This window comes from Microplitis mediator, chromosome 6 (assembly GCF_029852145.1).
Source record: "Microplitis mediator isolate UGA2020A chromosome 6, iyMicMedi2.1, whole genome shotgun sequence".
NCBI lineage: Eukaryota > Metazoa > Arthropoda > Insecta > Hymenoptera > Braconidae > Microplitis > Microplitis mediator.
The window spans coordinates 11,539,974-11,563,394 of NC_079974.1; the positions used below are offsets into that span (position 1 = coordinate 11,539,974).

A 23,421-nucleotide genomic window follows, 5' to 3' on the forward strand; every position below is an offset into this window, starting at 1 on the left:
GATTTTGATGGTAATACCTCAGGGATTCGAGTGGCTAATCGACGCATTCTTACTCGTTCACAAATTGTATCTGCATTTGTTGCTGTTGTTGTTGGAGCTGTCTTGAGTCTTCTAAAATGTGTAGCGATGAAACTAGCTTGTCTTGCTGGTATATTTGCATTTGTTTTATTTGCGGCTGATACCATTGGTAAAACTACTGGGTTTCGTGATAATGCATCTGCGTTTACGTTGTCTTCCTGGTTTATAATGAAACCCGAACTCATATTCTCTTAGTCTTGTTCTCCAACGAATTAGCCTCTGTACAGGAGGTTTTACTGAATCGATCCACTTTAGCGGTTCATGATCGCAAACGAGAGTGAATCTTCTACCGTACAAGTATGGGAAAAATGTAGTATACCATAAATTACGGCTAAGCATTCCTTTTCAGTAGTGTTGTAGTTGCATTTAGCAGGTTCCAATAATCTTGAGAGGTATGCGATAGGTCTATCTTCACCTATTTCACCTTGACTTAAAACTGCAGCAATGGCTTGATCTGAGGCGTCTGTTGTAAGTATAAATGGTTCATCAAAGTTTGGATATTGTAATACGGGAGCAGTACATAAGGCTTTCCGTAGATCATCGGAACCTTCCTGTTGTGCGGTTGTCCATACAAACAGTCGATCTTTCTTGAGTAACTCGCTAAGGGGTTTGGCCCGTCCTGAAAAATCTTCTATACAGCGTCGATAGTAACCTGCAAGACCCAGAAATTGTCGGATATTTGTGACGGTCTTTGGTCTTGGGAATTTCTCGATTGCTTCAGTTTTCCTAGGATCTGGACGTACATCTTTATCTCCGATGATGTGACCGAGATAGATGACTTCAGTGTTGAGAAATTCGCACTTGTCGGGTCGCAGAGCTAACTTAGCATCAGACAGTCGTTAAAAGAGGCGGTGAACACAAGTACCGTGTTCTTCGAGTGACGGTGCAAAAACCACTACGTCATCGAGATATACAAACAGTTTAATATCTTAAAGTCCAAGTAATACTCGATCCATCAATCGTTGAAATGTTGCAGGAACATTTCTTAATCCGAAAGGCATTCTAACGTAATGATAGTGTCCGTTAGAGGTACTAAATGCAGTCTTTTGATGATCTTTAGGATCCATTTCAATTTAATGAAAACCACTGGCTAAGTAAAAAGTTGAAAAATATTTAGCTCCTCCTAATCTATCAGGTATCTCGTGTTACGTCCAAAATTGGTACGTAATTATTTAAGTTTTTGTGAGTATTTGGTCCAAGCCGAAGTCTATAGACCAGGAACTCCAGAGGTTTTTGTCTTAATAATATTGTTGTTGAAGGTTAAATTAAATGATAAATTCTCGGTTTAAATTTGTCACGATATTTAAATATCGCGGCATCTTCGCATTAGGTCGGAGAGGGGCAGCAGACGGCAGCACACGCTGCTCAACACGTCTCGAATATTATTATTATTATCATTACTATTATTATTATTATTTTATGTATTATCTTATTTTATTTACTGTGTTTCTATTATGTATTCAATTTCCTAGGTAAAAATTGCGTTCAGCTCAGTAAAATTTACTGAATTTTATAAACGATAAAATGGATTTTATATACGCTGGGATGGATAATTGCGCATTTATTTATTTAATTATTTGATTATTATTATTATTATTTTGGTTGGTTGACGCATGCGCGTCAACGCAACAGTTGGCCGCCGTAAATTTGTTTATTTATTTAAAATAAATTTACGGGTCTTATAAATAAAATCAGGGAATATTTGTTTATAATATTATATTATTAATTGGCCCTGAAATATGCAAATGGTCATTTAATGTCGGGAATGGACAAATTACATACAAAACAACTCATGCATCATGTTGGTGTCGATGAGTACATTAACATGCGATAGGTATATGGCTCCATTGGTTAAAATGGGAGAACACTATAAGATGGCGCCGGCCGAGGTGCCGGCATGGGACTCACGTGCTGCCATGGCCAGACGTGGATAAGCAATTGTAAGAGCAAGGTGTGTTGCCGTTGCCATAAAGTATTTTGTTGGGACGCCATTTGGCCATTATTGGAATTTATAACGCGTATTGGACACTTGGCAATTAATATTGATCTGATTTGTTGTATTAATTATTGCATATTGATAACTTGCAATCAAATGGAGCCGGTACGAGTTTATTATATTGACGATGACTGTAAGTACCTTTGTGCTTAATACATTGGCGTGTAATTTGTCCCGCGTTGGTGGCCATTCGTATATATCTCACGTGTGAGTGAGAGAGAGAGCAATACTTATACTAAATTCAATATATATATATACTCGCGTACTTGTTTGTCCCAACGGAAATTTATCCGAAACTTGGAAAGTAATATTTGTTATATTTTATTATTCAATAATTATTGGTGACCGGGTATATGATTGACGGTAAATAATTATTGATATTTACAAGTATTATATTTTATTATAAGTAATTATTGGTGACCGTGTATAGGATTAACGGATAATAATTACTGATATTTCCAAGTATTATTTTGTGTTAGTTAATAATTATTGGTGACCGTGTATATGTTTGTCAGTAAATAATTATTAACATTTATGTTATTTACTTATCATATGTTGAATACCATAGGAAAATAATTTACACTTATTAGATATCACCAGTGGGTGCGTTATTATGTTGCGATAACGATTTAATTTATTATCAGTGTAAATTTATTTTGAGTTAACAATTAATATTGGGATCAAATTGTATGTGTGCGCCCAATAATTATTTTTTTTATATTTATTATTTATCACGTGCAAGTGATAGCAAAAGGAACATTTGTTTTATTAATTATTGTTTTTTTTGCGTGTGCGACTATTGGTCAAACGAATTGATATTGTAAAGTGAAATATTATTATTTATATTTTTTATTATTGTTAATATCCGGTGAAACAAATTTCTTTTATTAAATTAAACTATATCGGGTTAAATGGCTACCAACCCGGGATATAATTAAAATTTATTAGTATTTATTTACTGCAACTATCTCTTTCTTGCTTTCCTTTTCCAATACCTGAAACTGCTCTCTGTTTATTTATTATTTCATTTTCATTTCATTTCTTATTTATTGTTATTTTGTTCGTGGGGTACACGAACTGGCGCCCAATTCGGTTGTCTAACCCAGCCTGAGAAGAGCTGAGTGTCCAGTGGGATCGTAGGCATCTCCAAAGGACATTTTTGGTTTTCTGTTTTTCTATTTTTATTTTCAGTTTTTACCATCGGTGGGCCATAACGCCTATTTGACACTAACCACACTCCGCCGTGGGTAGTGTGAAATAGTAAGGAACGTTATAAATTTAATACATACACTGGTCACAGAAATTAAGGGATAGAGAAAAAATCCGAAATTTTTAGGTGATTTTCAACATGCTGTAACTCGGTGAAAAATGGTCGTATAAAAAAACTAAAAAAAGCAAATTGTAGCCTCAAGTTTCTAGTTTTCAGATCTCGACCTCAAAATTTTTCATCATGTACGGTTCCGGAGTAATCATAAGAAAACCAACAAAAAAAAAATTTTCAAAATTTTTGCTGGTCTTTCAATACCTCTATGGGCGACAATAAATTTTTTTAAATGATCCGACTGCCTGACTTTTCTCAAAAATTTTATGCCCTTTAATTTGGTGGCCTCAAAAAGTCTCTACGACGATTTGGCGCCGAGTTATCATTGATCAAAGCAAAAAAGTCCATTTTGGCTTTGATAATCAATAACTCCGGATGTATTGGTCGTACAGAGAATGGAAGCAGGGTTTTGAAAACTGGAAAACATTCTCTATAAGGCAAAATTAGTGGCATTTGATAGAAAAATGTTTTTTAAAGCGATATTGTTTGGTAAAGAACAGGTCAAAATTCACAAATTTAAGGATATTCGGAAATCTTGCTATAACTTTGGATATAACGGATGAACAAAGGATATCTTCGACTTTTTTTCAACCTCAAAGTGTCCTGAAAAAACCCTAAAAATTTCAAATCGCTGCGATTTTTCTTTCTTAGTGCTCCGAAGCTTTAAATTTATCGATTGTGTCAAAAATCACGATAATTGGTAGTTTCTCGGTTTTTGTTCATTTATTCGATTTGAAAATGGTTTTTTTACCGATAAACTTCATTTCTTTGATCAAAAAAATCGATTATCAAAAAAAATTGAAAAAAAAAAATTTCGAAAAAAATTTTTTTTTTTTTCAAAAATTTTTTTTTTTTTCAAAAATTTTTTTTTTTCCTATATCTGCAATGATTTATCATTGTCAAAAAAAATTCCTAAAATTTTTTTTACCGCTGTAACTGCATCTGCTTCAAATGTCAACTTAACAAACATACCCTTTCGGGAACTCTAATGCCGGCGGTAAAAAAAATTTTAGGAATTTTTTTTGACAATGATAAATCATTGCAGATATAAGAAAAAAAAAAATTTTTGAAAAAAAAAAAATTTTTTTCAAAATTTTTTTTTTTTTCAATTTTTTTTGATAATCGATTTTTTTGATCAAAGAAATGAAGTTTATCGGTAAAAAAACCATTTTCAAATCGAATAAATGAACAAAAACCGAGAAACTACCAATTATCGTGATTTCTGACAAAATCGATAAATTTAAAGCTTCGGAGCACTAAGAAAGAAAAATCGCAGCGATTTGAAATTTTTAGGGTTTTTTCAGGATACTTTGAGGTTGAAAAAAAGTCGAAGATATCCTTTGTTCATCCGTTATATCCAAAGTTATAGCAAGATTTCCGAATATCCTTAAATTTGTGAATTTTGACCTGTTCTTTACCAAACAATATCGCTTTAAAAAACATTTTTCTAACAAATGCCACTAATTTTGCCTTATAGAGAATGTTTTCCAGTTTTCAAAACCCTGCTTCCATTCTCTGTACGACCAATACGTCCGGAGTTATTGATTATCAAAGCCAAAATGGACTTTTTTGCTTTGATCAATGATAACTCGGCGCCAAATCGTCGTAGAGACTTTTTAAGGCCACCAAATTAAAGGGCATAAAATTTTTGAGAAAAGTCAGGCAGTCGGATCATTTAAAAAAATTTATTGTCGCCCATAGAGGTATTGAAAGACCAGCAAAAATTTTGAAAATTTTTTTTTTGTTGGTTTTCTTATGATTACTCCGGAACCGTACATGATAAAAAATTTTGAGGTCCAGATCTGAAAACTAGAAACTTGAGGCTACAATTTGCTTTTTTTAGTTTTTTCATACGACCATTTTTCACCGAGTTACAGCATGTTGAAAATCACCTAAAAATTTCGGATTTTTTTTCTATCCCTTAATTTCTGTGACCAGTGTATATTGTTAAAACCGTACAAATGTTATCGTTTGCTAAATAACTATTACAAAAATTTAGTTATTCAAAATTATTCAATTACAATTTTAAACGCAATATTAAATGTTAAACAACACGTAATAAAATTAATTATCCAAATACAATATCAAACCGAATAAAAATTAATTATTCCAATATAAATTCTAAACGCAAAATTAAATGTTAAACAACCCTTAAATAAAATTGATTATTCAAAATACAATTTCAAATATAAAAATTCGTGACCAGACTATTTGTTAAAGTCTCTTACAAAATTTAATGATTCCAAAATAAATTCAAATATATTAATTCGTGACCAGACTATTTCTCAAAATCTCTTACAAAATATCATTATCCCAATATAAATTCAAGTATAAAAATTCGTGACCAGACTCTTTCTCAAAGTCTCTTACAAAATTTAATTATTCCAATATAAATTCAAGTATAACAATTCGTGACCGGACTCTTTCTCAAAGTCTTTTACAAAATTTAATTATTCCAATATAAATTCAAGTATAAAAATTCGTGACCAGACTCTTTCTCAAAGTCTCTTACAAAATTTAATTATTCCAATATAAATTCAAGTATAAAAATTAGTGACCAGACTCTTTCCCAAAGTCTCTTACTAAATTTTATCTGAACCTGTGTTTACATAAAATAGTTATTAACATACCTGGTTTACACCTTCGCAGTATTTTCTGTTGCAAAATATTCAGTTGACAATAAATAATAAAAATATACTTTAAACTCTTAGTACAATGCTCACTGACTCTAATTAAAAATATACTTGTCTGTTCTACGTGGAGAAACCCGGGTGAACCCGGCCACTGAACCTAAGTTTGATTTATGATCCGCACACTTGGAGATCCTGGTCAAGAGAGAAAGTTCACACGACCAATTTTTCGGGTCTCGATTTTCGGGGCGTTCCAGTTGACCTCAATTGGGGGAAAACCGTGACCAATTAGGTGTCCGATTTCCTGGGCCCTTACCCTCACTCTTAGATTTTCCAGAGAGCGTCGTCTAAACTTCCACTACAGGTGAATGCTCTCTTATGTGTATGTGTACATATGTGTGCGTATATGTGTCCACCCACACGCAAGCACATTTACACGTAAGCAAAACACACACACACACACACATACATACACATTTTTAAAACTCAAATTCTATTATCGTTACTATTTAAACTTTTATGAATTATTATTTATTATTTATTAAATATTATTATTTATCAGGTCTAGTGTACTCACCTAAAACCTTTTACTATTACTCATTAATTATTATTTATAAGATATTAAATAAACAACACGTTATTTATTAACTATTATTTATAAAATATTATATTATTTACTAGGTCTGGTATTCTCACCTAGAACCTTTAAACATTATTTATTATTTATAAAAATATGAAATATTATTATTTGTCAGACTACGAAATAATTTTTTATGAATTAGCTTTATGAAATATTTTTAGTTGAGCTATTAAAAATGAGTCATTTGTTTAGTTAAAACATTTCTTAAATGAGTTTAAAATGTGTTCAGCTCTTATCTATAATTCGAGAACTCATAAAATTTCTATTTATTTGTTTGTTTTAGTCTTAAGCCGTTAAAAGCTTTTGTGATGCACCAAAGCGATTTCTAAACTGACTAGCGAGGCACTTAGTGTATACTCTCATTATTCTGTTCTTTACTTATTTAAAATTATAAAATGAAAAATAAAATGTTTAAATTTTGCCAGACGTAACCCTCGATAATATTAGGAAGTGGATAAGCATCCGCAATAATTTTTTCATTCAGCTGACGGAAGTCGATGACCATTCGCCATCGTTTATTACCTTTTAAATTAGGTTTCTTTGGTACTATCCATAGTGGTGAGTTATAAGGAGATTCAGATTCTGTAATTACTCCATCGTTTAATAATTTTTTTACTTGTCGACGAATTTCTTCCTTATGTACCGGAGGAAAGCGATATTGTCTGACAGATATTGGTATTTCATCTGTTGTTGATATTGAATGTTTAATTACTGGAGTAGCTTGAAGATAATCACCAGGAAGGTGGAAAAGATGAGGAAAGTCATTAATAAGCTCGTATACATGTTCTTTCTCTTCTGTATTTAGGTGTTCCAATCTTAGACTGTCGCAAATCCGTTGAAATCGATCTTGGTCGTCTTCAGGAACATCACTTCCAGAATCTTGGTCGAAGAAGTCTTCTGAGCTTCCATCGCACTCAAATAGAACGGTTTTTTGAGCAGGGACCTCTAATTGTATGTCATCTTCGTATGCATTTACCGCAGAGACATAACACTTACCATTTCTATTGGTCACTAAACAATTTCCAATGAAGATATGTTCGGGGGTTTCGAGTAACGGTACAAATCCAGTTTTCAGGTCGGTCTTCAGAAGATTTATTGGCACTATAGTTCGTGATCGTGCTTCAAGCGTAAATATTGTAGGTTCTTCTTCCCACTGGGGTTCTGGATCGAGAGTGGTAGTATGTGGATCTCCGTTAGTATTTTTTGAGGGTATTGGGTTAATTGGTTTGGAGTCTTCAACTATTGTGTTATGATGGAATGAGATTTCTACTTTTTCATTTGTTAAAAAGTCGATACCGACTATTCCGTCTGTGGAAATAGGTAAGGGATCTTCTAAAACATGAAAATTTTCAGGTTTTTTAAAGAATGTGATTTCTGTAGTTCCGAGAGTATTAATTTTCTCGGTGGTGATTCCTTTAACTACGACAGTGTTATAAGTGTTAATTATTACACGAAGTGCAAGTGCATCATGTTTGATATCGTTTGATAACGTTGATATCTGCGCCGGTATTTACAAGAAATCGTGCACTGCCATTTCTTAATTCGGGAGCTTTAAGTGTGATTACTGAGCCTTTTCCTTGAAGTCCGGTCCACATTATGAATGATTGACTGTCAGGAATGTTATTGTTGTTGGACGCGATTGTGTACGATTCACATTGCTCGGCGTCGCGTCGTTCCGCTGAGCTGCGCTGGAGTTTAAAGTCTCCCTATTTGGTGAAGGTGAACTTGCTCTGAAGACGTGTGATAATTGTTGAAGTAGTGACGGTTGTTATATCTACTATTACCATTGTAATCATTAGAATAATTATTATTTTGGTTATTACCTGGAGGATTATGTTGACTGTAATTATTATTTGTTTAATTATTTTGAGAATTGTTCTGAGTGTGAGTACTTTGATTATTAGGGTAATATGGACTCACAAGAGGTATCTGGGGTGGATATGGTATAGGTAGTGGGTACTGGTAGGGCATGTAAGGTATTGAAGGAAAATATCCAGGTGGTGGATAGTATGAAAAATAATTAAGGGGTGATCGATTGCGTGATCGATATGGCGAATTGCTTCTTTCTGGACTGCCAAGTCTGTCCCGTGAGGTGTCTCGAATAGGAGATCTTGGATATGGACTTGTGGATCTTGAATTTCCACGCAAATTATCTTCTCGGGTAAAACGAAAAGGTATAATGCCCCTTCGTTCTTCATCCTGAAAGCTAACAGTTCTTGTCCGTGTTATATCGTAGTCTTCCCGGTTGATTTGCATGTAAGCTAAGTAGTAAGAGTTCCGTTGCGAATTTCCTTTCAAATCTTCTTCTAATCGTAACGCGATTCTATTTGTACCGTTAAGGTTTTGAGGATTTTGGGCACATACCGTATATTAAGTCATCCAGCAGACCGCGCTTAAATGACTAATTCAAGACCATCGAATAATTTTTCCATAGCGGTTACTTCTGCATTGTCGATGAAATTGTCTTTTAATGAATCTACCACGTTTGCGTGAATTTTCTTTATTCTGTTGAAATAGCTTAATATAGGATTCATTTTGTTGTAACCTGATGGTTTGTACATCTGCACAATATTGCGGGTATGATTTTTTTTAAGGAAAATATTCACTTAATGCAGCCTTTAAAGTATCAAGATTGTTTGTTTCTTTATCTTTTATCTTTATATATATATATATATATATATATATATATATATATATATATATATATATATATATATATATATATATATATATATATATATATATATATATATATATATATATATATATATATATATATATATATATTTATGTCGGAGATAAAATAAGACTTGGGTTTTTCCTGAGACTTGGGAAAGTCCCAACTATATTGAGTTCGTTTTTAGACAATAAAAACTTGGTAAAAATATTTTACAATTTGATCCGCTTAAGATTTTGTTAGTTTTCATATTTACGTTTATGACGGTAGACTTAAGTCGAAGGAGCCCGTCTGGGCATCCAACGTAGACACGATCGAGAGATAGCAATATTTTCGGTATAATGAGTTTTCAAACATATGGAAGTAATTGTATGAGTTTGTAAAAATTACCTGAGATATAGTTGTGGTCGATTCGGGGACTCGAGAATATTGGGTACAGAGAGTTAGTTCTAATTGAGCAAAGGAACGGACGACATTGCTATCTTGCTATCCGACCGATCGTGTATTCGTTTTCGATTTTAATTTTACCGCCGTGTACATTTTACAACAGCAACTAGAATATTATCAATAGTTGTTATTCTCTAGTAAACTAATCGCTTGTAATAATTTGTGTATTTAATATTGTGTAATATTTGATATTTTCGTAATCTTTAATATTTCCTTGGATACTTCGATATTGTGTAGTTATCCGATACTGATATTATTGCTTGTAATCTTATTGTTTAGTGTATACGATATTTGTGAGTAGTAATTACCTGTGTGTGCTCGTTAATTTGTTTAATAAACAAGATGAGTGGCAAAGATAACAACGTAGACCCGAGTCTCATTAATATCTCAACTGGTAATTCGACATATACATATATATATATATATATATATATATATATAAATAAAAACATCTCATCGAAGTTAATCCTTAATGTAGTGTAAACATTTCGTGAAATGAAAAAAAAAGTGGTACTCACTTTTGCACACAACCCTTTAAACTAAGAGTATAATTCCACATCGTCAATGGAATTGACACTTTCATCAATTGTCTTAACGAGGAGAGGATGTTTACAATTCATTATTTTCAACAATAATACATGAAAAATATAAACAAAATCTATTAAAATTACACAATTTATCAACGTAAACTAGAAACTAATCTTTGTCGTACAGCAATTCCAAAAAGCAATGAATTTATTTATAAAGATAATTGCGATGGCTCAGTCTTTAATAGCTGAATATTAGTAACTAGAAATTACTACCAAATGTATTTGATAAAACAAAAAAACAAAAAAATCAAAATAAAGATTGCTTACCTAAAACAAAAAACAACGACACACGAACTGTCAACTATCGATATTTACATTACCTGTCAAATTAGATGCAATAATGAAACAAAAACGTTTTATTTTTTAAACAACAAATTTTTAAAAAATACAATTTCAATTAATCATTAAAATCTTAAAATATGAATGTTGACAATTTTATACAGATCAAATTATTTTAGAATATCTTGATTTAGAAAATGTGAAAAATAATTTTTTTAATCAAAATAAACTCAAGAAAAAAATTTTTTAATTTTATCCTTAAAACAATTTTTTTAGCAGAAAATATGTGAATAAAATGACTGTTTAATGTAAGAGCTGATGCAGGGACAGCGTCCAGATCCTAAGACATAACCAAGATTTCTTGAAATATTATTTAAAATCCATAAAAACCTAAAAATAATTTCTTTAATGGGGAGTTTGCAAGAAGAAGTCACTTTTGATATAAGGGTTCATGCGGGGGCAGCTTCCGGTTCCCGAGACATGACCAAGATTTCTCGAAACATTTTTTTAAATACATCAAAACCTAAAAATAATTTTCTGAACGGGGAGTTTGCGAGCAGAAGAATCGTTTGATATAAGGGTTTATGCAGGGGCGGTTTCTGGTTCCCGAGACATGACTAAGATTTCTTGAAACATTTTTTAAAATACTTCAAAACCTAAAAATAATTTTTTTATTAGGGAGTTTGCGAGCAGAAATTCGTTTGATATAAGGGTTAATGCGGGGGCGGCTTTCGGTTCTCGACACATGACCGAGACTTCTTAGAATGTTTTTCAAAATACATCAAAACCTAAAAATAATTTTTTTAATGGAGAATTTGCGAGCAGAAGAATTGTTTGATAGAAGGGTTCATGCGGGGGTGGCTTCCGGTTTCCAAGACATGACCAAGATTTCTTGAAACATTTTATAAAATACATCAAAACCTAAAAATAATTCTTTGAACGGGGAGTTTGCGAGCAGAAAAATCGTTTAATATAAGGATTAATGCGGGGGCGACTTCCAGTTCCCGAGACATGTCCAAGACTTCTTGAAACATTTTTTAAAATCCATCAAAACCTAAAAATCATTTTTTTATTGGGGAGTTTGTGAGCCGAAGTGTCATTTGATATAAGGGTTTCTGCGGGGCGGCTTCCGGTTCCCAAGACACGACCAAGACTTCTTAAAACATTTTTTAAAATCCATTGTCACGATATTTAAATATCGTGGCAGCTTCGTATTAGGTCGGGAGGGGCAACAGATGGCAGCACACGCTGCTCTCACGTCTCAAACATTATTATTATTATTATTATTTTATGTATTGTTTTATTTTAATTACTGTATCTTTATTGTTTGTTTGATTTGTTAGGTATAAATTGCGTCTGAATCAGGAAAATTTACCGATTTTTATAAACATAGAAATGGATTTTATAGACGCTGGGATAAATAATTGCGTATTTTATTTACATGTTTATGATTATTTTGGTTGGTTGACGCATGCGCGTCAACGCAACAGTTGGCATCGGTAAATTTATTTCTTTTAAATAAATTTTTTATTATTATGAATAAATCAAGGCGAGATTTACCTGTAAATGTTATTAATAAGTGGCTCTGAAATGTGCGGGTGGTCATTTAATGTTGGGAATGGGCCAAATTACACGAAAGCAAGTCATGCATTATGTTGGTGTGTGGTAATAATTTAACATGCGACAGGTATATTTCTCCATTGATTAGAGTGAGGTAGATCATAAAATGGCGTCAGCCGAAGTGCCGGCGTGAGAAACACGTGCTGCCGTGGTCAGACGTGGATAATCTGTTGTTCGAGCAGGGTGTGTGCTTGTTGCCTGTGCTATAAATTTGAGACGCCATTTGGCAATTGTTAATTAAATATAAAGTATTTGTTGGTCATTGGGGCCGTAAAATCTTTCGTTGTTTTTAATAAGTATTAAAAATTGTTAAGTGGCGACCAATGGAGCCTGTACGCGTTCTATATATTGATTGTAACGGGGTAATTTGAAAAAACTTAAACTACGCGGTCAAGGAGTGGGAGACTAGTGTCACTTGTGGGAGCTTATCTCTGGATAATAACGAAGGCAGAACTAAAGTTTGGGTCCTACGGTCGGTTGGAGAGTTGTTTTAGGCGCAAGCGCAGAAGTCTGAGGCGAGAGTATATGAGTCCCAGCTAGAGGTTTCTCGCGCTCTTTCGTCGTCGCACAGACATCAGTCAAAGTCAGACTATTTTGGTGAGAAGTATCCATAATTTGGTTGGTTGGCCGTAACATTGGTTTTACGTGAGCTGAGTGGAGAAGTATTTGAAGTTATAAATTTGGACGACGGAAGCTGCTGGAGCGATTTCCCACAACTGCACCTGGACCACGATTCGGGAGGGTGTGAATTGGTCTAAAGGAATCATCAGGCTGGAGGTTTCCTGGATATGGAGGACTACGCCAGAAACTCACGAGACGTAGGTGTCATTGGTTAATAATTTATTATATTCGACGTGGAAGTCATCACACTTTTTGTTACGAGTGGTACTCTACAAATCCTGTGAGCTCAAGTCACAACGGGAGTGAAATAAATTGGACCAGTTAAAGTGTTATCATTGCTTAGAAATAAATTACTCCGTTAAAGTTTACACATATAAAATTGTTAATATTGAGAAAACGTGGCTGTCCCACGTCAGCGTCTGCCATCTTGGGCGACGTCTGCATAGATTTTATTCAAATTTAGATCAAATAATTTAATAATAAATTAATTTTGTAATTATATAGAGTCAGTGAAATTTTATCATTAATGTAAAGTCGTCTCGTTGCTTGTCGGGTAAATAAATAATAAATTGTTAATTTTCTCCATAACTGAATTAACTGTAGCCAGACATCTTTCTAAAACCTCGCTCTCAATTATCATAACGTTCCTTGTGACCAGGAAGCGGGTGGACCCAACCTGAATCCTGAGCTAGTCAACAATTATACTTGGTACCAGGAGACCAAGTAGACCAAGATCAAAATCTAAAATCTCTTGGTGGCGCCTGTAAATAAATTTTGCAGTCGCCAATTGTAACTCGAGGCTTGGACGTGTAGGTCACACGTACACGGAAAAGTCCCGGTTATATTTGGCGCCCAACAATTGCAAAAAAAAAATCCGCAAAATAAAGTTGATTGAAAGTTGAGTTGAGGTGAGGTGACTGGTTGTAGATTAAAGGGTTAGAAAATTGTAAAGGTCAAAGTTGGGAAGGGTGCAGCAGTGAGTGGAAGTAGAGTCGGTAGGAAACTAAATATTGTTGGAAATATTTGAGTTTGGGGTAAAAGAAAAATTAGGTTTATAAAAATTACGGAAATCGGTTATAGTAAAAGTTAGTTAAATATAGATTGAAAGTTTATTTAATTTATTTTAATTTCACAACGAAAAAAATACTATTTAATTTTGATGAATTTATTCTATATACATATTTAATCTATTTTAATTTTACAACGAAAAAAATACTATTTAATTTTGATGAATTTATTCTATATACATATTTAATCTATTTTAATTTTACAACGAAAAAAAAATACTATTTAATTTTGATGAATTTATTCTTTATACAACTAAGAATTAAGCTACTCGATTCTGTTCAAATATACTTTCCCAAGTTCTTACCAGAACAAATAAGTATTTGATTATATTATTTTAAGTCCTTATTTTGATTTGTTACTAATTCTTTGTTATTATTTCGGTACATGAAATGACGTTAACCCGGTCGAAAGCAAACTCACAAAGTTTTGCTCGCCGGCTGAGTCAAGGTGACCAGCAAGAAAGAGAAGTTGTGCTATTGAGTCCAAGCGGGATAACACCGCCGCCGAGAGTACAACACTCGCCACAAAGGACATTAATAAATAATTCCTCAAGCTCTACAACTACTTCGACTGTAACGTCACAACAAACACAATCACGTCAGCAGGCAGGCTTGCCAGTGATTAGAAGGCCCGTTTTTAATCCGACAACGTCAGGGAGTGGTAACATTAGAACTAATACAAATAATACAGGTCATAACCCTGGATTAAATTCGAATATGAATCCTGGAAATTTATTGAATTCAAATAATGATAATCGGGATAATTTACTAAATCCTAATCATGGAGCAGGGGATAACAATAACCCTGAAAGAAATACAATTAATTTAAACAATGGAAATCAAGATTTGTCGGGGCCTAATACAAATAATGCTTCAGACATAGATAATAATTTGAGTAATTCTAATCGTTTAAACGGTAATCAAACAAATAGAACAAATCAAGGAGAGGGATCTCAGGGTAATTTACCCAATAATAATTTAATGAACCAAAATAATGGTAATAATTTAAATAATAATTTGAACCAGGATTCATATTCAAATAATTTAACTTCAGGACCTGAATTAACAAATGATTCGATAAATAATACAGAAAGATTAAGATTAAGTCACAATTATAATAATAACTCGTTAGATAGAATGGGACAGAATGCTTGGTGCGCATTTGATATTCCAAGTTCACGTACTAATGAACAGATAAACGGGAATCGGTTCCCTGTCGATACGAGGGGAGGTAGTGCTTTTTCTGAGTTAATCTAGTACCGAACCAAGTCGAGGAGAGAATGGACCGTTTGTCTGAAATGGTTAGGGCTCAGAACGAACTGAATGAATCGAACGCGAGATCTATAGATAGACTGATTGAAGCCATAAATAATATCGCGATTGTTAATAATCAGAATGCGAATGCATTACGGTCTTCTGGCAATACCGCAAGTTCTGAGACTCACGGTTTTGGTGGGGGGGAGAGTGATGCATTTCGCGCCTGTAATAATAATCGTAATACGGCGAGTAATGATGTTAGTTCGTTCGGCAATAATCGCTTAACAACAGGGGCTAATCTGTCGTCAAACACAGGTGTCCCTGGTGCACAATCTACTTATCAGGGCCACATGAATGACCCTGTCGGTTCAGTCAATTATAATGGTCAAGCCTAAAATTTTAATGGTAGTTTCAGGTCTCAGACTTCCTGTCAAAATAATATACACTCGAATGCTCGTGTGAATTCAGATTCTCGAATATCTTTAGACCGTCGATGGAAAGAAATCACTCAGGAGCTAAGAATTTGGCAACTGAGATTCCCTCAAGGTGATTTAAGTGCAGATCAATTTTTGTTATCGGTAGAATCTAAAGCGAGTAGGGAAGGATGGTCTGAGGGAGAAGTTTTACGATTAATGGGCCACATTTTGGTAGATCGTGCAGCTCGTTGGTACGATGTGAATTTTTCAAGATGGATGGGTTATGATCATTTTAGAGTTGAGTTTTTGAGAGTGTTTGGTGCATCAAAGACAGATCAACAAATCATGATGGAAATTATTCAGATGCGCCCTAATGAAAAGGAGTCGCCTGCGGAGTTCGTTTTTCGCATGCAACAAAAATATCGTATAATGTATCAACCTCCGTCAGAATATGAGCAGGTAACGAGTATACGGAATCACCTGAAGGGTGAATTACGCACTTTAGTTTTTGCGAGAGCTGTTAGTACATACGATGGGTTGTTGTCGGCAATACATGAAGCTACACAAGCGTTGGAAGAGAGCAGTAGGGTGTATGGGGTTGAAAAGTCGGCAGATGAGAAATCATCTAGATTTCGTGATAAATCGCGTTTTTTTGCTCTGCAAGGGGCAGAAATGTCTTTAGATACGGAGGAAGGTAGTCAACCGTTTGTGATAGAGGAAATTTTGGAAGACGAAGATGGGAATTATACGGTATGCGCAGCCGCGAGTAGTAATAATCAGTCATCCTGGCGGGGAGGTGACTCTCGTTCTCGCCCTCGGTTTAACGTACAAGTGAAAAGGGGTTATCGTCCCCAAAATCCTTCTTTTCTGTCTTCATCACAACCTACAGGCATAACGCAGCAACAATATCCTGTACATTATTATTATTCGAACCCATACGGTCCGCCATTTTCTCAACCACCAAGTAATAATTCTTCCCCAGCCCAATTGTCACAATCAAATAATCAGGTACCTTTGATACCTGCCCCATTACCAGCTGTGATGCCTGCTACCCAAAAATACGCTCCTTGGACAACAACTAGTCGTTTTCCACGAACTTGTCATAATTGCGGACAAGTTGGACATACGTTCGATATTTGTATAAACCCAAGAGCTGATGTTTGTAACATTTGCCAACAGCCAGGTCATACAAGACAAAATTGTAATGTCTCTCAGGTTATTCAGTCTCGTTCATCAAGCTCAAGTCAAATACCTGTCAATAATTCTGATCAATCTCTGGCTGATACCTCCAATTCAAAAAACGGGTAGTTCTTGTTCGAGAAAAATCCCCCTCGAATGAGAATACAAGTATACATAAAGCGGGGATTTCTTTAGAAGAATTCAAAAGAATTAATTTTAAAAAGAAACAACTTAGTCCAAAACAAAATCAACGGGTATTAAATTTTCAAGAATTTTTAAAACTTAAAGAGAAGTGTATAGATAAATTTTACGCAGCAAATAAAAGTAAATTAGTAAAGCCAACTCAGTTAAAAATTTTCCAAGATTTTAAGAATGAAAAGATGAAAATTTCAGTAGATAGTAAAAACAAAAATTTAACTGGGAACCAAAAGGTAAATTCATTTTCTAAAATAAATAAGTTGAGTGGGGAATTAAAGGGGAATGAGGTAGGATTAAGTATAGGATTAGATAGGTTAAGTAATGGTGAAGGTGGTATTTCCAATGTCTCGCTGGTGCAGGATGTTGATGCCTCTGGCGCGTGGCCACGTGTTGGGGATGCCAGTGGAAATTTGAGAAGTGATTCTTCAATTTCTATTGATGACTCTGACGTGTGTACGCGCGTTGGGGATTCCAGGGTTACAGATCGGGAAGAGATAGTAATTCCTGATGAGATTTCAGTAGAGAATGATCATACTGGAATAATTAGTAATGTAAATAATATCTTTGTAAATATAGGTAGTTTATTGAATAAAATTGACGCAAATTATTCAGAGGGAACTTTGGGATCAGTGAAGGGGCTCTCTGATAATTTAGACAGGCAGTCGGACTTCAATCCGATTGGTCAAAATTTTAATGTTATTGATAATTTTAATTCACACATAAATAAAATATATTTTGATTTAAATGAAAATGATATTAAGAAAATTTTAGGAATTTCGAATGGTGTCGATGATGATGGATGCCAACTAGCTCTGAGACATCTAATTCATGCTCTGGAAGGGACTAGAATATCTGATACAATGCCTCAAATCATAGATATAGGACCTGATGAATTGGAGGAAAGTAGTCATATTGATTTGGAGAACACCCCATATTTATGTGGCTTAGAGCCTTTAGAATCTGAAGATGAAAGTGATGAAGAGGGAGATACAGAGGTCGAGACGGAAGAAAGTAGTTTTGACTCAGGGCTTGAGTCAAATGATTTTGAATCAGGAAATTTTTCCTCGGATATTAACTCCTCGTCTCTACCTGTGTCATCCCGTGCTTCATTTTTACCTGCTACATTGCGTAAGAACACTTTATCGACATCTTTCGTTAATCGTTTGGCGTCTCGGAAAACATTTATCCCAGGTACTGGACCTGTTCCACCCGTGGTAACAGCCCGAATCCCTGTATCCGTCTGGGTATTTGGAGTACAATTAAATGGCATCCTAGATACGGGCAGTGAACGTTCGTACATGAATTCTCGTGTTTATGAGAAAGTACAAGAGTTAAGTTCAGGGAGTTTACAGCCTGACGATACACAACGTCGGGGTGTCTTACTTGCGAATCATACGTTGTGTAAAACGAAAGGTGGGGCTCCATTTATTCTTCAGGTAGGATCAGTCGCGGGCGAGCAATACTTAAGTATACTCGATGGGTTGAGTCACTCGATTGTTTTAGGGATGGACTTTGCTTTGGCATTTGGAGTTCAAATTGACTGTAAAAATAAAACGTGGCGATTTTCAGTGTGTTCGGAGTTACATCCGTTTGAATCAATTAAATGTCGGGAGTCTTCGAATGCTTGTCTTCTGTTAACTTCTGAACAACAAAAAGATTTAGAATTATTTCTTCAGACAGAAATGGATAAATTTAAAGTTCTTCCAAATCAGGGACTAACTGATTTGGTCCGCCATTCAATCGTTATCCCTCCAAGTGCTAAACCAGTAAATATTCGTCCGTACCGACGGAGTCCTGTGATTTCAGCGGAATTAAATCGACAAGTAAAAGAACTGCTTGCAAAAGGGTATATCCGAGAGAGTGACAGTCCATGGTCGTGTTCGCCTGTTATGGTACCCAAGGCAAATGGCGATTTGAGGTTCTGCGTTGATTATCGGCCTATTAATAGAATATCTGTTGTTGCAGCGAATCCACTTCCAAACATGTTACGAATCCTGAGTGCTCTCCATGGTGCCGTTTTTATTAGTACTATGGATTTAAAAGAAGCTTTTCACCAGATCCTGATGGCTGAGACTTCTATTCCATATACGGCGTTTTCTGTCGAAGGTTTAGGACATTTCGAGTGGGTCAGAATGCCTTATGGACTATCTGGGGCACCTGGGACGTTTCAGAAGGCTATGGATAAGTTACGCGAACATTTTGTTAGATTACTTAATGAACGGGACTTACCCCGGGAATGGGCTGATAAGGTTTTTGCCTACTTAGACGATTGGGTCATTATTAGCAAAACTTACGAGGAACATAAACAAATACTTTCTTTAGTATTTGAGGTATTTCGAGGGGCGGGTCTAATGATCAATCCTGTAAAGTGCAAGTTTGCTCGTTCTGAGGTAAAGTTTTTGGGCTTTATCGTGGATCAGGAAGGTCTTAGACCAGATCCTGAGAAGATCTCACCTATTGTACAATACCCTCGCCCAATCAATCGGAAACAAGTCAGACGTTTTTGTGGCATGGCAAACTGGTACCACCGACACCTTCAAAATGTTGCTCGCGTACAGGGTCCGTTGAATAAGCTTTGTAGTCCAACGTCGGAGTGGAAGTGGGGTAAAGAGGAGGAAGACGCTTTCTGTCAGTTAAAACAAGCTTTGGTAAACGCCAAAACTTTATCTATTCCTCAGGTCGGCTTACCATATTATCTTTATACAGATGCTAGCGATACAGGTTTAGGAGCGTTTCTAGTCCAGAAAGATCCTTTGTTAAAACGTGAATATTTACTTACCTGTCTTAGCCGTCCTTTGCGAGGAGCAGAAACTCGTTATACAACTACGGAGAAAGAGTGCTTGGCGGTGGTATGGGCGGTAAGGAAACTTCGTTGTTATCTTGAAGGTTCGCCATTTACTGTCGTGACAGATCATTCGTCGCTAAAGTGGCTCCATTCGCTTAAAGATCCAAACGGTCGTCTAGCCCGCTGGGCTATGGAATTATTAGCTCATCAGGTTACTATTGAACATCGACGCGGAATAGAACATGACGGACCTGACGCTCTTTCTCGCATGTACGAAGATAATGATCCGGTTCCATGGTCGGAAGTGGTAAATACTTTAGAGGGTAGAGAAGTCAGTTGTGTACATATTCAGTCTCGAAATTGGTATGATGTTCGTAAGGCTAATGTTATGAATCATCCAGGAAATTATTCGGGATGGCGTATCAAGAATGATCGCTTAGAATATTATCGTCCTGATCCCATGAAGAGTGTTGTTGGAGACCCAGACGCATGGAAACGGGTTGCTAAAGAATCAGAGGTTATTGAAATTCTCAGGCGTAATCATGAGGAACCAGATGCGGCTCATTTGGGGAGAGACCGTATGTACCATCGTATCTGTGTTCAGCACTATTGGCCTGGTATGTACAAGGATGTGAGCGAGTATGTCGATAACTGCGATACCTGTAAAAGAGTTAAAAGCAAAACGACCTCAACTCAAGCTCCGATGCAAACTCGGCAGCCAATTAATCCGTGGGCTGTGATTGCTGCTGACGTGACTGGTCCTTTTCCCCGTTCGGTTTCGGGTAATCAATATATCTTGATAATTCAAGACCTTTATTCGCGTTTCATTGAAGTATATCCATTACGGCGCCAGACAGGTAAGAGCGTGGTCCATGCGCTCCGGAATGTTATTGGCCGTTGGGGTAAACCCCTAATTTTAGTTACCGACAATGGGCGCGAATTCGTTAATCAGGAGGTTCGAGAGTACCTGAATTATGTTGGGGTTAAATTAACAACACTAGCTATAGCCCACCCTCAAGCTAACCCAGTCGAGCGAATAAATCGCACCTTAAAACCCATGATACGCGCCTTTATCGATAAAGATCAAACGAAATGGGATTCTCATCTGTCGGAGTTTCAATTATCTTATAATAGTTCGTATCATTCCTCTTTGGGATTATCGCCCTACTTTCTTGTACATGGTCGTGAACCATATCTTACTAATCAAATTACTGATATGTCTTTAGATGAGGTAGATTGTAGCAATTCTGAGTGGTCCGAACGAATGAAACGTATGGATGAATTACGCCATAAAGTAGAACAAGAAATGTCCAAAGCCAGTGCAAAACAGGCTAAATATCACGACAAACATGCTCGTGACGTACCTGATGTAACTGTGGGAGACCGCGTTCTGTATCCAAACAGAAAATTAAGCAACAAGGCACAGAAATATAATGCAAGTCTTGCACCTAAATATTTAGGTCCCGTGACAATTTATAAAATTATTAGTCCCTTGGTCGTAGAGCTGAGGAACGAATCTGGTAAGAGCTTGGGCAAACATTATATTCCTGACTTAAAAATCTGTCGTTCAAGTAGTCGGCTTAAAGAAAAAACCGGTTTGAGTGTTTAACATATTCAATATTTCGTTGCAGTTTCGGCAGTGGAGGCAACATCGGAAATTTACCCCGGAAAATGAAACGTGGCCACAAATGTTGGAGGCTTTTTTAGTTTATATTCGTCCACGTCGTGCAGCACAACGCCAGAAGATGAGACGGCGTCGTCACAAACGACAGGCAAGACTGCAACTAATGCCTGTCATTCCAGCTGATGTTGCTCCGCGTGATAAGCCGCGTGAACCGGATCAGGATCCAAATCCTGTGAAAGCAGTCGTAGAAAAAAACAGATCGGCGGATCTAGCTTATTGTCCCGTTCAGGTTGGAACTAATTCACCTGCCGATCCTGAAGAGATAAACCAGATGGAGGAGGAATATGAAGCCGTAGAAGAATCTTTACGTCAGATTTTAGAGACCCCTATTCAGGAACACGAGGCAGTTCGCATAAAGGTACCCATTGTTCCTCGTACTAAGAAAGTTCCTGTTTTCCATTACCAACCATCTGTCAAACCATACCCTTTGTTTCCCCCGGTTCATGATTATCCTACACCCCGCTTACTGCCTCCGGTTACTGTTTCTCAAGAAAATCCAGAAAAGGGTTACTTGCGTTTGCTCTATATACGACGCGCCCCACAGACCCTCAAGGGAGGTATGGCCTATCGAAAAGGACGCGAACCGTCCCGTGGCCGCACAACGACCTTGAACAGTCCATAATTTTGGCACTCTTGTTCATATACTATTTAAAAATTTCTAAATTTTGTTATTCTACTTCCACTTACGCAAATTATATTCTTGACAACTCACTTTTATAATCATTATAGTTCTCATTAAAACTTCTTTTGTGTGTGAAATTGGAGTATAAATATTTACCGAGTGTCTTTTCAGCAGCAGGTAGCTGAGCTGATTTTGATTTATTTAAGTTAAATTTTTATTTTCTATATTTTAAATTAATTTTTGTTTGAGATAAGCCCGCACAAGCGACGAGTCTACTGCTAATTTTATAAACCTGACGCGCGAGTTTGGAGGGGGAGGGTGTAACGGGGTAATTTGAAAAAACTTAAACTACGCGGTCAAGGAGTGGGAGACTAGTGTCACTTGTGGGAGTTTATCTCTGGATAATAACGAAGGCAGAACTAAAGTTTGGGTCCTACGGTCGGTTGGAGAGTTGTTTTAGGCGCAAGCGCAGAAGTCTGAGGCGAGAGTATATGAGTCCCAGCTAGAGGTTTCTCGCTCTCTTTCGTCGTCGCACAGACATCAGTCAAAGTCAGACTATTTTGATGAGAAGTATCCATAATTTGGTTGGTTGGCCGTAACATTGGTTTTACGTGAGCTGAGTGGAGAAGTATTTGAAGTTATAAATTTGGACGACGGAAGCTGCTGGAGCGATTTCCCACAACTGCACCTGGACCACGATTCGGGAGGGTGTGAATTGGTCTAAAGGAATCATCAGGCTGGAGGTTTCCTGGATATGGAGGACTACGCCAGAAACTCACGAGACGTAGGTGTCATTGGTTAATAATTTATTATATTCGACGTGGAAGTCATCACACTTTTTGTTACGAGTGGTACTCTACAAATCCTGTGAGCTCAAGTCACAACGGGAGTGAAATAAATTGGACCAGTTAAAGTGTTATCATTGCTTAGAAATAAATTACTCCGTTAAAGTTTACACATATAAAATTGTTAATATTGAGAAAACGTGGCTGTCCCACGTCAGCGTCTGCCATCTTGGGCGACGTCTGCATAGATTTTATTCAAATTTAGATCAAATAATTTAATAATAAATTAATTTTGTAATTATATAGAGTCAGTGAAATTTTATCATTAATGTAAAGTCGTCTCGTTGCTTGTCGGGTAAATAAATAATAAATTGTTAATTTTCTCCATAACTGAATTAACTGTAGCCAGACATCTTTCTAAAACCTCGCTCTCAATTATCATAACGTTCCTTGTGACCAGGAAGCGGGTGGACCCAACCTGAATCCTGAGCTAGTCAACAATTATACTTGGTACCAGGAGACCAAGTAG

General features: G+C 35.9%; 1 protein-coding gene across 1 annotated transcript; it reads left to right on the forward strand.

Annotated features, from left to right (window-relative positions):
• Positions 1-14,356: 14,356 nt before the first annotated feature.
• On the forward strand, positions 14,357-15,223 carry LOC130670513 (myb-like protein D). The gene is made up of 2 exons (XM_057473925.1): positions 14,357-14,924; positions 15,021-15,223. The coding sequence occupies exons 1-2, from the start codon at positions 14,357-14,359 to the stop codon at positions 15,221-15,223; spliced, it is 771 nt and encodes a 256-aa protein (XP_057329908.1).
• Positions 15,224-23,421: the final 8,198 nt, after the last annotated feature.